The 17,794-nt window shown below is 39.0% G+C and overlaps 1 protein-coding gene across 4 annotated transcripts; it reads left to right on the top strand.

Moving 5' to 3' along the window:
• Window positions 1-856: 856 nt before the first annotated feature.
• On the top strand, window positions 857-13,469 carry hipk1b (homeodomain interacting protein kinase 1b). 4 transcript variants are annotated; one of them, XM_041980186.1, is made up of 18 exons: window positions 857-1,201; window positions 2,657-3,378; window positions 3,879-4,070; window positions 4,150-4,331; window positions 4,456-4,579; window positions 5,012-5,131; window positions 5,282-5,368; window positions 5,460-5,644; window positions 5,731-5,881; window positions 6,107-6,293; window positions 6,489-6,607; window positions 8,491-8,625; window positions 9,580-9,737; window positions 9,973-10,044; window positions 10,196-10,366; window positions 10,451-10,671; window positions 10,783-10,895; window positions 11,600-13,469. In XM_041980186.1, the coding sequence occupies exons 2-18, from the start codon at window positions 2,659-2,661 to the stop codon at window positions 12,071-12,073; spliced, it is 3,411 nt and encodes a 1,136-aa protein (XP_041836120.1). In that variant the 5' UTR covers window positions 857-1,201; window positions 2,657-2,658; the 3' UTR covers window positions 12,074-13,469. The 4 variants fall into 4 exon arrangements, with proteins under 4 accessions (XP_041836120.1, XP_041836118.1, XP_041836122.1 ...); XM_041980184.1 differs by having other exon boundaries at window positions 9,577-9,737; XM_041980188.1 differs by lacking the exon at window positions 8,491-8,625.
• The last annotated feature ends 4,325 nt before the right edge of the window (window positions 13,470-17,794 follow it).

Raw genomic sequence — 17,794 nt, 5'->3', positions numbered from 1 at the left:
TGTTCCACCCACACAGAGATACCTCCTATTTGTCAGAATGTTTTAATGATGTTGCACACTGTAGATGTTGGGATCCTTTAAGTCTTTGCAATTTTATGTTAAAGTATATTTTTCTGGAATAGTTTAACAAGTTTTAGATAGTTTGTCACAGACTGGAGATGTCTACCCATCTCTACATCTGAGAAGCTCTGACTCTCTGAAATGCTCCTTTTATACATATAATTTACTGTTGTAAATTAATCAAATTAGTTGTTGAATGCCCCACTAGATGATTTTTATTAGTGACAATTGTTTTTAGTATTCTGTTGTCCCTCTTCCAATTGTTTAGAGGTGTGTTGCTGCCATAAAATTCAAAATTAACTAATATTTTCCATGAAATGGTAAAATGTCTCAGTTTTTCATATGTTGTGGTGTTGGTCATCTTTTATAGTAAACTTCTTTGGAAAAACAATCAGAAACTGAACTACTTAGGACATTTTATCCTATTTGCTGAGAAACACAAAGAGAAACTTTGTGTTCTAAGAATCTAATTAAACTAAAATTGCAAATGGATCCACACGGGGAAAGGCTACTGTAAAAAAAACATTATTTTGTCAAACTTTTCTGTGGAAAAAATTGTCAGATACATCCAGTTTGGAACTTATCCTCGTGATAGGAAAGAAAACTGTCCAATGCAAATTGGAAAATTCCTTGTGAAAATGTTTTCTAACTGATGTGTAAATTGACGTCAAAAATTACTGGTCTGACTAAGGTTTCAAGCCGCAGACATTCAAAAGTCTGTCAATTCTGTTTAGTGTCCATGCCCAAGGCCATACCCACAGCAGCTACCGTAATAGCCGGAAATGACGTAAACTTCGCAGCTGATATAAGGACGTGGTGCGTTCTGGAGGAAAGTGGATTTTGCTGCTTCCAAGATAGACGCTTTTAGAAAACAAAACTAATAATGTTTTAATGGACAGATGTACAGATTTTAGAAATATGTGGTTTAAATTAACAATACAATGAGACCCTCGTGTTTTTTCCCCTGGGAACTCAGCACTGTAACATTGAAGAGCTCACCATCGACTGAAGAAACAATGCAGGCCTAGCTAGCATAAAATGTTAGCTAGCGAAGCTAATCCGATAACTAGTCGACCAGACAGCAGTGGGATTTAAACCTTGTATGAACCTGTGATTCGAAGCTGTTGTCTCGTTAAATCCGGTACGTTACAAATGATTATGTCTTTTATGTTGTAATTTGTGAATTCGTGCCTACCATAAACTACATCTGTTATAGTTAGACAACCATTATTTGACGCCATATTTTTTGGAAAGTTAATGTGTTAGCATGTTAGCTTCAGCGAGTTAAGTAATGGTCTCTTTTTAGATATTTTTGTTGATATGCTATTAATTCTTTTCCGTGTCCGTAGCTTGATTTGCCGATGTCTATTACTGGCTAAAAGAAAAGTTGACATAATTTTTTTTTAAATATATAAGCCATGAAATAGCCATATTTCTATATAATGATGTGAACGAAATGGTTGCATAACAGCTGTCCTAACAGTACTTGTCTGTGTTGAAACTTCTGTTATTAAAACTGGAAAATGTGAGGCACGTTGGATGTTAAATTTACAATCAGCTCGATTTCGTATGTGGTTACTGCATTTAGTTGTTTAAACAGTATTGTTAGATGGAAGTTTATGACACTCAGTTGTGTGCAAATGTTTTGTTTTTTTACATTGGCTTCACTTTTACCTTTTTTCTTTTTAAAATATTTAATAGAATAATAATTGAGGTGCCTTTAGTCTGCATACCATGCATATCACAAATTGTCTCTAAGGGAAAGAAATGGTGCACATCCACTTTATTGAATTCTGTCAGCTAATCTCGTAAAAAAAGGGACCCTGGATGTGTCACAGTTTTCGTATTTTGTTATTTTGCTGCAGTCTTTCAGTGTATTAAACATTTATTGCCCTTATATTAAGTTTAAATGTCGCACAGGGGATGTTTTGACATTCATAACCTGTTGTAACTGTATATCTCATGGACTTGGATTACAGCATATATATGACTTCCAAGTTACTTTTTCTGTATTTTATTTTTTTCATTATTCATTTTACAAGTAGCTCTTACAGTAGCTCTCTTTGTTATGGTCACCAACTAAATCAAATGCAGTTCTTAGAAATTCTAGAAATGCACTCATGATTTTAATGACACTACTGCAATGATTGTGTTGTGTATTCCAAAACAAGTGTACTGAATGATGCTGACAGTCTTTTAATATCTAGTCTTTGATGTAATGTATTACTATTTGCTACCATATGTTTTCATTAATGAATAGTTAGTATATGAGTATTTGATGACATACTTCGAATCTGGGGAGGTTAGCTGTTATGCTAAGACTTCTGGCCTTTAATTGGGCTAGGCAGGGGTACTGCTGTTAGAGTACCTCTACTATGGGAGGTCCTAGATGTCTTCAGTAATGTTACAATTAAGTTTCCATGTTATAATATTATAACAAAACAGTGAGTCTGATTAACATTTCCAGTCAGTGGCTTTAATGTTTGACAATCAATGTCTATTTCAGGGTTATTGTTTATTTAATAAGTTCTGATTTTTTTCTTTTATTGGTATTGATTATTTTCTATGCACCTAATTGTTCTCATTCTCTTTACAGCAATGAGTTCGCAGCTGCAAGTTTTCTCTCCCCCTTCAATCTCCTCCAGTGCCTTCTGCCGTGTTAAGAAGCTCAAGGTGGAGAGTAATGTTTGGGACGTATCCACCACTGAAGCTTATGGCTCCATAGCAGGCCAGTCGGCATACGCATTTACCCCAGCTATGGCTGTTCCCCCCTTTGCACCATCCCTTGTCTTCCCTCCTGCAGCATCTGGCTCTAGAGGTCAAGTGGTGGTACGTGCAGCCGATAGTACAGGTAGTCTTCCTCGTGGATCTAGTCGACGTGTCACTGAGCAGGCAACATCATCCTCTTATAATCATGGCACGTCGTCTGAGACAAGAGCTCAAAGGCACGGGCAGAAGAGAAAGGTCGAGGATACCAGTGAAGGAAGTGGATGTGGCAGCGTTCAAATATTAGAGGAGCTCTCAGCTCCTGCAGCAACTTACTCCAACCGCACAGGTGGTGGAGGAGGGGGGACTGGTCAATCTATTCCTCACTCAGCTCCAACCACCAAGAGTAGCAGCTCCAATGGGGAGGGGGATTATCAGCTTGTGCAGCATGAGATTCTCTGCTCCGTGTCCTGCAGCTATGAAGTGCTGGAGTTCCTAGGAAGGGGCACGTTTGGACAAGTGGCCAAGTGTTGGAAGAGGGGCACCAATGAGATCGTAGCAATCAAAATTCTGAAAAATCACCCTTCTTATGCTCGTCAGGGTCAAATTGAGGTAAAGAGATATTTTATCTAGGTTAATGTGAAAATTTTCACTCTAAATGTATTTATAGCGTGTTGACTCCAAATGTACATATAAAGATCATTTTATTTGAAAGCAATTGATTTATGATCCCAAGAACCATATATGGCCATAATGCAGTCACTTTGTACCTAATGTATTCGACTCAGAAAATATCATCTGAGTATTGTTTCCTACCCTACCGGATCTGCACAGTTCAACACAACACTAAAGAACACAGTAACATAATAAAACTAAGATTGCATTATGCTGTTTACATAAATTATATTGTACCTCTACATACCTGAGAGATGCTTCATATATTGAAATGCAACCAATTTTATAATTTTTTTTTCTCATTTCATTTTCAAGCAAAATGTATGAATGAAGCTACAGAAAAATAACTGCTTTTACTGGATTAGCGTTTTCTGACATGAAATATAATCAACCCAGCATTTCTTTGAAACTGATCTGAGTTGGTTTTCTTCTTAAAGGTGGGAATCCTGACCAGACTGAGTGCAGAGAATGCAGATGAGTATAACTTTGTGCGCTCATACGAATGCTTCCAACACAAAGGTCATACGTGCTTGGTGTTTGAGATGCTAGAGCAGAATCTCTATGACTTTCTGAAGCACAGCAAGTTCAGCCCACTCCCCTTACGGCACATCAGACCCATCCTGCAGCAGGTTGGCAAATAGTAAACTCATTCTTGTTTTCTGTCTTTGTATTTCAGCTGGACTAATATTTTTTGGATTCTGTCCTCAGGTGGCTACAGCACTAATGAAACTCAAGAGCCTGGGATTGATTCATGCAGACTTAAAACCTGAAAACATTATGCTGGTTGACCCTCTTAAACAGCCTTACAGGGTGAAGGTTATTGACTTTGGCTCAGCAAGTCATGTGTCCAAAGCAGTGTGCTCAACCTACTTACAGTCTCGCTACTACAGGTATATTATTTAACATAATACATATTGCATCTTACGGGGGAGGGGATTAAATTGGCATGTTATGAAGACTTTGGGGTTCAGTTTTATTTACTATTTTCTGATTTTTTTCTCATTTGCTGTCTAGGGCTCCAGAGATTATTTTGGGCCTGCCGTTCTGTGAAGCCATTGACATGTGGTCTTTAGGCTGTGTGATTGCTGAGCTGTTTCTAGGTTGGCCTCTCTACCCTGGAGCTTCTGAGTATGACCAGGTCAGTACAACTACTAAGGCTCAGTTATAGTCATGCTGCTTCTGCGTCAGGTAGGTTATGGCGTCACCGCTGTAGGCTCTGCTTAAGTCTGCAGAGGCTTGATGCATCCCTCTCCTAACCAGATGTGCAGTCTGGCTACGCGAACTGCCACCTGCAGATCCAGAAAAGAAACTGCAACCAAATGCTGTTAGTCTACGCTCAAGTGTATACCCATATTTCATCTGTGTCAGCTACGTGGACCCAACCTGACACAGACGATGCGCGAGTATAACTACAGCTTTAGCATTTCTAAGAACTCTTGCCAAAGAGGAGAAATCTTGAAAAATGCAAACCCTTGAGATACTCAGAGATATAAGCCAAGAGATACCAGAGTGCTGCAGAATGTTACTGTCTTGACTTTGCAACATAAATGTTTCTGTGGTCTGTGTCCAGATCCGTTACATTTCTCAGACTCAAGGCCTGCCTGCTGAGTACCTGCTGAGCGCCGGCACCAAGACCAGCCGTTTCTTTAATCGAGGCCCTGACTCTAGCTACCCCCTCTGGAGGCTTAAGGTTTATATATATTATTCTGAATCCTACAAATTATGTACTTGTCAATGAAAATGAACATAAAAGCATCCTTAACAATACAGGACCATTTTGCTGCTTATTATGTTGAAATTTGAATGGCCCCTATAATACTTTTTGTTAAATTTAAACCAGACTCCAGCAGAGCATGAAATGGAGATGGGCATCAAATCGAAGGAAGCCAGAAAGTACATCTTTAACTGTCTGGATGACATGATGCAGGTATATGGTAATAAGTGCACAGGAAACCCTAATTAGGTATTCAGTCATTTCAGGGTTGCTTGATGGTTATTTGTTGTTTTGTGTATTCTAGGTCAATCTATCTTCTCATTTGGAGGGGACAGACATGCTTGCAGAGAAAGCTGATAGACGGGAGTTTATAGACCTTTTAAAGCGAATGCTCCGTCTGGATGCAGACAAAAGGATCACGCCTACAAAAACTTTAGGTCACCCCTTTGTCACAATTAGCCACTTAATGGACTACCCCCACAGTTCCCAGTAAGTGTGTATTAAGGTAGAAGTGTTTTTCATATTGGGTAATTGTTTAAGCAAATCTAATTTCTGTAATGCTGTCACTTCTCTAGTGTGAAGTCGTGCTTCCAAAATATGGAAATCTGCAAACATCGGAGCTCTTATGACAGTGGCAAGTCCCTGTACTCCACTAATGCAGTCCCAGGCACTGCATCAGGCAACCTCACAGTTACTTTCAGTAGCCAACTCAACCAGCATAACCAGGTAAGACTCAGTTGTGGCTTGTTGTTGCTTCTATTTACCATTAACAAAAGCTGATAAACATGACTTTTAGGAGGAGCTAAACTAATGCATATGTCTGATATTAACAAAAAAAGTAAATAAAATTGAACAGACTCAGACGCACACTAATGGATACTTGTTCTTTCTTTGTTAATGTATTTATTGACCTGTAATTTTTGCTGCTGTTAACTGGTGTCATCTTCACAGGTGCCTCCTGCAGGGGGTGCGGTGCCTTTGCTGAACTACCAGCCAGCTCTCTACCAGCAGGCAACCATCAACATTCCTGGGCTCGCTCACCAGAGCGTCCCTCTTCCAACACGTCCTGCTGGGCTGTGTAGCCAGACAGAACCCTTCCAGCAGACCCTCATTGTCTGTCCACCCTCTACTATTCAAGGTAAAAATAGCACATGTATTCAGACTAAATCACTCAAATCAACCATGTTTGTCAAAATCTTGTTTTAACTTGTTAACAATTAAAACAACACTTCAGTCTAACGGGTCGTTGCTAATATTTAACAGTAATAAAGCAGGTTAATTATTAGTATTGTCATTATTGTTATGATATATATATTGTGGGATTGTTTTCCAGGGCTACAATCATCCAGTAAAAGTTCCAGTTTCCCTGTAAGGGTGGAGAACTCTGTACCCATAGTACCTCAGAACCAGTCTGCCCAGTCGCTGCAGATCCAGCCAAGTATGCTGACACAGGTAAGAGTTTGTAAGGTGTGCATATATTCTGTTAGATTTCAGACATCAATATGGGATAATGTGTTTGAAATTTATATAGTTCTTGTTGGAATTTATGAGAGGAGACTGTAGTTTTTGTTGACACAAAAGTTAATTTTACTACCAAGTGCTGCTGTCTTGTGTACACAAGAGCTGTAATTAAGGGCTTGTTGTAATCTTTTGTAGTCCAAAGCATGCACACTTAAGTGAAAAACAGTACACATATAAACATACAGGCTGAAACTAAAGTGTAGTTTGGAGTTTTTCAGGTGTTTTTATGTGCACTTCTCTGATTATGTGTGTCATAGATCTACACGTCACAACATATTTTCTAATGGTGACAATTCAAACAGCTGGTTATTTGGAATAGATGGAGTAGATGCATGCTATTTGCACATTTGATGAAAAGTATGTGAGGAGTTTGTACAGCTCCTACCTTTAGGTTTGTTGATTGATTTACAGCATGGAAATCAGTTAACCAACCTCATGATTGGAAAGATGTACATGTCTGGGAAAAGTATTCTTTTTTTTAATACTTGTATAAGATTTTTGTTTGACAGTGTGCACTTGAGTATATAGTACCTTTCAAACGTTTGCACACACCTACACTTGAGTTTCTGATGTTGAATTTGTAATCCCGAGCAAGCACTACTACTGCAGTGTAAATTATGTTTCTTTTGTCATAATTAAGCTTGTATGTACCAGACACTGAATGAATGCTCAATAAAAGCAGCAGTATTGAGCCTTGACATTGACTGGGCATGTAATAAAACTTACTTGACCTTGGATATATCAAACTGAAGAGCACTCCTGCTCAGTCCATCTCTGGCAGTGCACGGTGGACAGTCCTTGGCCTTCTGACTCAAGCTGCTACTCTCTTTCCTCGAAGATACAGAGCGGTGTCTGCTGAGGTGCACAGGTGTCTGGTTGTCTGACCTCTTTGTGTCTCCCCTGACTGTCACCAGAGGCTTTTGTCTGCAACATCTGCTGTTACAATATGGGCTTCTCACAACTCAAAGTCCATCTTCCTGCAAAGTCTACCTTTTTGTCCCAAAATCATTTCCACCCACTTCGCATAAGCCTGCAACATGTTTCCATGCACATGTCGGCCAGATGAAGGTTCCCATTTGATGAGTCCTCCCAGCCCACTCCCCAGAACTTGAACCTTGATGAGGTGCAGCAATTTTTCCAGGACTCTGTTACTTGTCTGTGGGTGTCCAGTTAAGAGTTCTCCATGCTTCCAGCAGAGAACCAAGTTGAATGGCCTCAATGTCCCCTTGTAATCATTAAGTTTGAATGGTGAAGAGAGTTTTCTTATCTCCATCCATCATAAACATTTTGCCAAACCCACCCCTACATGAAATCACAGCTGGGTAAAGTCCTTTATTGCCACAGCACTAGTGATGGGGGTTGTCCTTCTGTGCCAAAATTTGTTCTTTTTGGTGGTAAAGCAAGCTCTTGAAGCTTGGCTTGGGGGGCATGTGGAGAAGTTTTTTTTTTGTTTGTTTTTTTTCAGGAGATTTTTTTGGAAAAGATGTTTGATGTATTTACACCTATTCAACAACCATTCTGTTTTACTTGTGTTCTTGCTGATTTCATCTTGGATTTGCCTTCAGAAGCTTTGGATCGACTGAGTAAGACCTCTTATTTCAGGTCTTCGATGTGGAATGGAGGCTAGAAAGTTCCCCAGCCTAAGAGCTGATATTTTCTAAAACAAAGGATGATTGCTGTCAGGTGTCCAGCTGATCAGTGTTTTCTGGGTGCAGCTGGTTTTCTGTGCTTTCCCTTTTATCTTCATCAGCTTTCAAAGGCATTATTATCAATCATATCCTAACATTGCCCTCCCCTATCCTCCCTCCCTCCAGGGTTCCTGCACACCCCTGATGGTGGCCACCTTGCACCCACCCCCAGCAGGCATAGCCCCCCAGTATTCTCTGCCCCTTGGGCTGGGCACTGGGGTGGGTCGGCCCACCCTTCTGGAGCACACAGCCACAGTGCTGGTAAAGCATCAATGACATCCCCTGATGAAAGACATGCACACTCCCTCTACCACTAACAACGCCATCTCTATTTTTCCCTGCTTTCCCTTTTTCTTCATTTGTTTTCAAGTTTTCCATTCCCTCAATTCAACTATATAGTTTGTCTTTTGTTTTTATGCACCATAGTTCACATGTGGATTTATCATGGTTTTTAGATTAATCTAAACCCATTGCTTTGGTCTGACATCGTCTTTTGATCTTCCCTCTTATGACATTGGGTCAAGGTTGACAAACTTTGTCCTTTTCTGCTTCAAAGGACACCCTCTCCCTACACCATTCATACATTCTCATTCTCCTGTTTTTCCTCATAGGTGTGCTCAGGGCATGGAGCGCATGTGTTGCTGAGTTGGTCTGCGCTTTGCTTGCAGCTTCTCTTGTCCTGTCCTTCCTTTGTTTCAGCTGAGGAGGTTGCAGCTAAAGAAATCTACTAAAAGTCATCCTCGACAGCTTGTCTGACTCTCACATCTTCTGTTTCAGCCCCAGAACGTGTGGCATGCCTTTTCCCAAGACATATTATCAGCAGTCAGTTTGGCTTCAGGGAACTAAACTAATCTGTTTCTCCTCTAACAGGCACCATGGTTCTTTGTATACTTGTCTGATACCCGATCTGACTGTTTACAGTGCTACATTGGTTGTGCTTTGCATGGTATCATCTTGTGGATTTGTTGCAGGGGAATGCTAAGATAAAGGAATGGCTTGGGAAACGTTGCTCGCTTATCTAGCACTGTGCTTTTGCCTGAAGAGGATATTTGCTATTAGCTTGTCTCTTTGTATACGGTCTTTGGATTTATTTCCCGGCATGGCTTACTTTGTCTAGCCCATTCCAGCAATCAGACAGTTTGTGTTGATATTCATGACTAATTCTTTGTATTGTCTGTACTGAGGCGTCCCTGTCTTGTTATGTTTTCTCAGCAGGCCTGGCCCACTGGTACCCAACAAATCCTCATACCGTCATCATGGCAGCAGGTCCCTGGTGTGGCTGTCCACAGCTCTGCCCACCAGTCAAATGCCACCGGATCACCCCTGGAAACGATCCACTCCAATAGTGCTATGCAGCAGGGACACAGCTGGCGGTAGGTCAATCAATAACTACAACAGTCAAGACACATTCAGATTCACACACACTGTTTCTCAAAGGTGACCAGCTATAGTATTTGAGTTTTCAGTCATATTTTTCATACAATAAATAACAAAGATGTATTCAGGTAATTGAAGCCAACACATGGTAAATATTACCTTAAAGATTACTATAGTAAAAAATACTCATCACTTTGAATGCTTAATTTATTTAGCCTGTCACTTTAACAGGAACGTAACCCAAGCAAGGATGCAGCAGGAAAGAAAAAAGGTGAAAGCCAGACGTGGGGAGAACAGAAACAGGTTTGTACACATCCAGAAGTTTTTGAACCGTCTTCCATGTGGTTCAGGACATTTGCAGTTTGTTGTGTTCAGTATTTCTCCTCTTTTTTGTTTGTGTGCTAAAATTGCATCTACTATGGAACATTCAATATGCTTTAATTTCTTGGTTTAGGGGTGTATCCACGACATCCTTGCTTAGCAGTAATGGTGTGACCCCACCATCTTCCGCCATCATGTTGTCCCAGCCAATCATTATCTCTGACACACCCAGCCCAGCGGTCAGCATCATCACTATTCACAGCGACACAGACACAGAGGACGAGCGCAAGTTCCATCCTGCAAGGTGAGAACTGAGCCTCAAGTTATTTTGATAAGGAACTCCTTTTTTTTTATGACCATGGGAAATAATACTTTCTGTCTTTTACAGTGTTGGACTGAACCGCATTGAGCGCACTAATGTTATCAGCTGTGTAACCGTGCACGATTCCGATTCCTCTACGGCCAGTCCTCTGACTCCCCTACCCCGCACACTTAACCCTGCAAACACCATGTCGTCACGGCAGGCCAAGTCTCTAGCAGTGGTGGCACCTTCAGTCAAAACCCAAGCAGCTGAAAGAGGGACAGTTTCACATGGCCGTGTAGAGACCGGTGAGAGTTGCACATGTGTTGCTGTTCCTCCTGTTTTTATTTACAGCGAATTTTGATTTTTGATGTGAAAGCAGCAGGAGTTATTAATGCTTTACTACCTTCAACCTGCAGTGAACTACATGAAACCAAAAAGATCATCTAACAGACAGCCCTGCAGTTCAGGGGAGAGCCTGGATCGTCATGGAGTAATCCCAAGCCAGTCACACCCCTTAAACCTCAGCCAGGTGAGGTTGAGTTGCACATATTTACCCTAATGGAAAGCTTTTTAACATGTCAGCATCTTCACCACAATGTCAAACCGTGTTACAGGCCATTGCAACGCATTGATTTTAACTACTTATCAGTCATAGCAGGTATAATGGCAAGTCATTAAATGTCAGCAACATTGAAGACAGCTCAAAGGATATTATATTATATTATGTTTCCTAAAAGCACTATGTAAAAGAAATTAAACTGGAAAAACATGTTCCGTCTTAATTAGCAGCAGCGCTCTCTCAGAACCTTTTTAAAAATATGTTCAATGATTTAAAATCTGGTTTGAAGAGACAAACATGCTCACTGTTGAATCCAAAGTGCACTCTGCTGGACAAAGAGTGTAAAAGCAGATTGAGTCTGTAAAGTATTTCAAAGCTGTTTTAAGCATGTACATAGTAGTTTGTTGTACATATCTCCCAACTTATGTGCAAGCTTTGTGCAAATTATAAATCCTATATAGCCTGATGATATGATTTTAACTTTAAAATGGCTTTTATTAATAGATAAAATATAAAATGGTGAAATGTAGAGGCTAAAATCAGGTTTAAATGTAGGTTTAAAAAAAGATTTAGTTGTATTATTGTTCTTGTTGACCAAAAGACAATGGATGTTCAAATGTGTAAAATTATAAAACATTTTCTGTATTGCTGGTTTTATATACTGTTTCCTTTAGGTACAGTCGGTAGTTTCTTCATCTCAGGAGCGTTTGGGGGTTTCCCACAGCGACTCATCTTTGCGTCGTCAGCAGACTTTTCCTCCGACCGTTTCTGCCTCTCACTACAGCTTCCCTGAAGTGTCTGCCCTGTCATCGGGCTCAGCTGCTGCTACCAGCCTGTACACCTACCCAGCCTCCACCGCCCTCTCCTCAGCTTCTCAGGCTATGGAGCAGCTGCTAGGCCGTGGTCACGGCAACCATGGACACTCCCCCTCTGCCTATGCAGCAACATACACCTCATCTTCATCATCCTCCAGGAGAGACTCGGCCAGTCGCAAGGATTCTGTCAGTAGCCTGCTGCATGGTCTCCCTGCAGCCTACCAGCATCAGTTTGCCGCTGGTTCTCCCTATGTTAGTGTGACACCCCGGGCTGAGGCTTACAGTGCCTATCAGCTAAGCCCCAGGCGCCTCACACAGTACCCCTACTTATAGATAATCTCTTACAATTAAGCAGAGAAGAAAATGCATCTACTTCTCTGCTCACATACATCACAAAGAGACATAGAAACTTTAGAGCAATTCTTGTTTGCTGCTTTTAACTCCAAGACAGCATTTCAGTTCTGGCTCATTTATGTGTTCTTTCGGACAGTTTTAGTGTTTTTTTGACATGTCTTTTGGTATTATGTATCATTTTATTTTCCCTTAAAAGCATAGTTTATGGTTTATTTTATTCCCAACCTATTCAGCCCAGTTAAGGCATTGTGTTAACTGTATCTTACCCCTGTTTACCTTGAGGATTTGTGTGAAGAGAGATCATTCTCCTGACACGAGCTTTGACTATATTTTAGGTGAGCATTTTAGAGCCTGACTTGCGTCAGTATAGCTCACGGTCCTTAGTTTTTCATGAGCCTAATTTCAAGGTTTCCACACTAATCCACTGAGACCCTTTGTTTTTAGTGAACATAATTACTGTACCTTAACCATGTCTGTTTACTCTTGTCTTTTTACTATATTTAAATTATGTTTTGTCATTGTGAAGTAAGAAGAAGAAGGTCTGTGAAGATGAGAAGGTGTGGTGAAAACTGTGGATATGTTAATTTAAAAACACATCGTGGTAGTATGTTTATGTAGTAACAGTGTTTAGGCAGGATAGATCATGTCCTTATGCAATAGAATTAAAACTACATACCTGGTTGCTGAATGTATTTATGAAGTTCAGAGTGTCATCACCATCCTGAGGAATGATGTGAAAAGCTTTTAAATTGTTAGGAAAAAATTTGTCCCCCTTGAGCGTGAAAAATCCATTTTAACATGGACCGTAAAATATTCTTTATATATAACTATATATGTGTGAATCCCGATTGTGTTGGACCTGTTATTGCTCAAACTGATTTATGGCCAGTTTTTTTACACTTAAATTCTTGCTAAGAAGCTGTAGTTAACTACCCACAATGCTGCAGAAAAATGTATTCATACTTTTAGAAATGCTCAATAATCCAGTGTCTGATGATAAATATCCTCCTGTGTCCTCAAACATAGTGTCTTTCCTGCCAAAAAGATGTTTTTGTTTTGTTTTTTGATTAAACTGCAAATTCATTCTTGTGTGGAAGACAGCAGATAGTGTGTTCAGACCAGACCTGCAGCTTTCCCTGCTTCCCATCTTTATTTTTAAAGGGAGTGAATCTCTGGATAGTTTCTGAAATCTTCAGTAAATCCTTCCCCAACTGTTTTTCCATCAGTTTTGTATTGTAATGTCTGAATATTTAACTGTATTTCATCTTAACATAGTATAGTTAAGGGGCTGTTTTTAGTAGAACTAATTCAGGGAAAAAGATTTGAGCTCAAATAATCCACTGTCACTGTTTCCAATAAAATAACCACAAACACACAGCACTTTGTTTTTATTGTTGTCTCAATTTGTTTCTTCAGCTTGATACCCGTCCTGTGAAAGTAAATGATTTTTCTATAATAAATCTAATAAGTTAAATTTACTTTAAAATGCCACACGGGACCACAAGAAAAATTATAAACAGAGAAACATCCTTCCTTAATCTATTATTACCCCTTGTGTCTTTCTGTACTAATGAATCACTGTTTTAATTTCCGTTGTAACTCCGCTGCAGTTAGATTATCACTCTTCAGTTTTTCAGAGGAACCACATCTCATGCCCAGCCTTGGATGATGTCTGTGAAATAGCTGATAAAGAAAATCAGACTGATAAGAACATTTTATAACTTTCCCTAGAGAAAATTTTAACTACGTGATGTATTAAAAACTCCTTGAACAAATTCTAGAGAACTGTGTGGTAAAATTGGATTTTGTGAGGATCAAAGGTTTTGTTTACCTTTGTCATTGTATACACTATTTTGTGTGCTCATGATTCTTTTTATTTTATGGCGTTTTCCGGTGACTAACCCTTTATTTATTGTTCATTTTTTTACTACGCTTAAGTGTTTTTTATTGCCACTGTTAAGTCATGTCTTCCTTGGAAAGGAAACGAACTTCAGTGGGACTACCTGCCTAAATAAATGAAAAGAGTGTTTACACTGAAAAGCCCAAGCAGAAGTGAAACCAGTGAACCATATAATTATCAGTTGTTTAAACTATTAATGTTCATGTAAAGGATTGAACAATAAGTATTCTGTTTTCTATTAGGATTAATCAACAAGCAGAAATAGAAACTGAAAACAAACAGGCTGTTCTCATAATACTGTGAAATTATATTAAAATAACAAATATAATTTGTTTAAAATAGTAATAAACAGTTTTTGGGCCCATTCTTCTTTACAATGTTGCTTCGGTCCATTCAGGGGTCAATGCAATTATTCCATGCATTTCCATCAGGTAAAGGTCTGGACACTGAATGCATCATTCAGACTTTTATTTCTTAGTCATTCTGTTGCAGATTTGCTGGTGTGACTGGCATCATGTTGATGTTGCATGATCACAACTCAGTCAAACTTTAGCTGTTGATTCTTTGGTTTGCCGAAGAGTTCATGGTTAAATCAACAACTGCAAGGTGCCCATTTCCTGCAAAAAATGCCCAAATCATTGCACCTCCACCTCCATGCTCATCAGTTGGTATGAGGTGTTTGTGCTGATATGCTGAGTTAGATTTTTACCAAACGCCTCAGCTTTGGACCCCTCTGTCCACATATTGTTCCAGAGATCTTGTGGTTTGTTCAGGTGCTGCTTTGTAAACCTAAGCTGCGCTCCAATGTTCCTCAGAGAGAGAAGAGGTTCTCTCCTTCTAAATACATTTTATTTATCCTTGCTGTACGTCTTTTTTTCACAACTCTGAGACCACATTGATTAAAATGAATGAAAGACAGCTCATATGAGGAATTTAAGTGTTATTAAATTAGCAAGGTTATACAAACTGATCAAGATGGAGTTGAACTCAAATGACAAAAAAAAAACATTAACCACTTTTAGTTTCTGAGAATATTAAATCTTTTACAACTTAAAAAATAATTAGGTCTTATTATTATTATTATTATTATTATGTGCTTTTGCACACAAAATGCATGCATGTGCAAAGTTTGCATTTGATAACTAATATCTTTCTTTTTTAAAAACTTGTTCTGTTTGTCTGTTCTTCTCTTATTGGTCTGGGTGCTGCGTTGTGCTGAACAAATTTGCTCATGGGTACAAGGCTCCTCTTGATAATCTGATTAATTAATTTATTTATTTACTGTTATTTATTTACTTTGAATTATGGAATCTTTTTAATCTTGTTGGACCTGACTGGAGCGGACACAAAAAGGAGGAAGATCGCAAAAAGAAGCAGAAAGAAGAAAGAGGAGACAAAAACACAACGGAAAGAAGCAACGACCCTTCAATCCAAACTATCACCAGACAACAAACTGATACGCTTGTACAGAAGCACACCAGAAAATTTCCTACAGCTTTTACAAAAAATAGAGCTGACAGTAATCAAGAGTTTCTAAATAATAAGAATAAGAATAATAAGAAGCATATCACAAATGTATCGCGACAACAACCAAAGTACCTGATAGGTATATCTTTCTTTGTGCCAGTCTTGCAAAGAATTTATATTAAGTTTGTGTTTGTCCTTTTAAATAACGTTTATTATGCTGCTGCAAACCTTGGACATTTCAATATAACTCTCCCCAAATATATCCCAAACACTTTTATACTTCATGCATATATTTTTATACAATATAATTCTCTACCATAGACGGACGTCCATGTAGCTGATTGTTAAATAAATTTCATGAAACACAGGATGCCTTAATCCTTCATTTTTATTATACGAAATGTAAAAAAGACAAACATCTGATTAACAAATGTACAACAAATGTTAGCAGTAAAAAAAAATAAAATAAACAGTTTTAAAAAATACACATAAATCCAATAACTTATTTGGAATAAATTATATTATGTACAGCAAATCTGATTACCACATATTAAATCATCTTTATATTTAAAGACAAGTCTGCCTCATATATATTTTCAGATTTTGTTTGAATTTTTCATTAAGTTTAATTGTGCTAAAAAAAAAAAAACTTTACAGTGCCATGTATAACAGATACCTTCACAGTTAAATCTAAAAGCCGTCCTTTTGGAGTCACACTGAGGTCCACTCCATTTTAATACATTGAAAACTCCCCACGAAGCTGTTTAGGCCGTCGGTCCTTCCTCAGAAGACACATAGTCACACCATTTGTCTTTCGCTGACATGACCTTCCATCATGTGAGGTTTACTCCGTCTTACACACATGTATCAGTCCAAACATAATAACAAATATAAGGGCTGCAGGAATTCTTCATGGCATTGCACCATCAGTAGTTAAACACTTGTTCTTGCAGAAAAACACATAAAGAGTGTATGGACCAATGACTTGGCACCAGACTGACTTGAATGACGGCTACAGAAAAAACAGAGGGAGAGGTTTTCTTTAGACACGAGATGTTCAAAAATAAATCCACAGCTATTCTTTAATAAAATAATAAATGGGAGTAATAAAAGCTGAAAAAAATTATATACTTACAGTGCTGAACTGCTGCTTGACTTCACTGTTTCTTTCAAATCTTTCTCTGAATCATTTTGCTCTTGACGCTCTGAAATTTGGTCCCATATCTCTGTGTTGACCCAGAGGGCACCAGACAGGGTCAGGCTGGCTCGGGTGCAGGTGCGCCAGCGGCACAGAGGACAGGAGACTGAGTAGATGGCACCGCAAAGCGTGGACATTTGCTCCAGGCAAGGGGCACAAAAAGTGTGATTGCAATGAAGAACACGTGGGACCCGATCACTGCGGGAGTACTCATTACAGCACACAATGCACTCCAGCTCTTCGTTTGCATACATGGTGACGTCGTGGAGTATTGAGTAGAAGATTCCTTCACAAGAAAAAAGACCTGCAAAACAATGGGATGCAAATAGCTGAGTTAAAATAAGATTCCAGGTAAAAAAAAATTCACAAAACAATGACTTAAAAGAGAGGATAAAGCTTTCTTAATAGTAAATGTCCAACAATAAACTCACTTAAAAGCACATAGTATTACCATCTATCCATGAAAATACTCACTTGATGCAGCGTTGACACCTTTACTGTTCAGATTAAAGTCTTTGCTGAACTGACTGAAATTTACTGCGGCTCCTGGCTGTCTCCTCTCTTTTAACACTCCCCGCAGAGTCATAATTCCAAGGAAAAGCTACTGTCAGGTAAACAAGCTTACATGGAATGCCGTGTAAGCAGACTCAAATTACTTCCTGAAACACCTGATAAAAATGGCTCTGTAGTGTTTCAATTCTATTTTATTTTAAAGTACTTGTCTGTTTTCCAGCAACAACTTGGTCATTGTCACAGAAGCACATTCAAAGAGGGTATTATTAAATGCCCTGCCAAGCAGGGTAATTTATTTGCATTTACTATGAAAACATGTCACACAAGATTAACTGAAGCATGGAAATTTCAGCATTTGCTGTATCACTACACAAACGCACTCCCATTATCAGTTTGCCTTTTTTTTGATATCCTTTGTGAGATGGTGCCAAGAAAAGTAGAGCAATAGACAGGAGAATCTTCAGCTTTCAGATGACTTCTCTGCTTAAACATTAGACACAAAATAGAACCATCTTTACTAAATGCAATGCACAATAGTAAATTATCAGCAATTATGTGAGCTGAGGCCGTTGGCTGTGTTTGACTTACTGCCTTGCCTAGCAAACACTAGACCAGCTGGCCC

Source organism: Melanotaenia boesemani, chromosome 3 (genome assembly GCF_017639745.1).
Source record: "Melanotaenia boesemani isolate fMelBoe1 chromosome 3, fMelBoe1.pri, whole genome shotgun sequence".
Lineage (NCBI taxonomy): Eukaryota > Metazoa > Chordata > Actinopteri > Atheriniformes > Melanotaeniidae > Melanotaenia > Melanotaenia boesemani.
This window is presented reverse-complemented; position numbering and strand designations above follow the sequence as displayed.

Coding starts and splice junctions, on each gene's coding strand:
- hipk1b (XM_041980184.1), top strand. CDS start 2,659: ATGAGTTCGCAGCTGCAAGTTTTCTCTCCCCCTTCAATCTCCTCCAGT. Junction 5,132..5,281: donor ACCCCCTCTGGAGGCTTAAG/GTTTATATATAT, acceptor AATTTAAACCAG/ACTCCAGCAGAGCATGAAAT. Junction 10,896..11,599: donor ACCCCTTAAACCTCAGCCAG/GTGAGGTTGAGT, acceptor TGTTTCCTTTAG/GTACAGTCGGTAGTTTCTTC.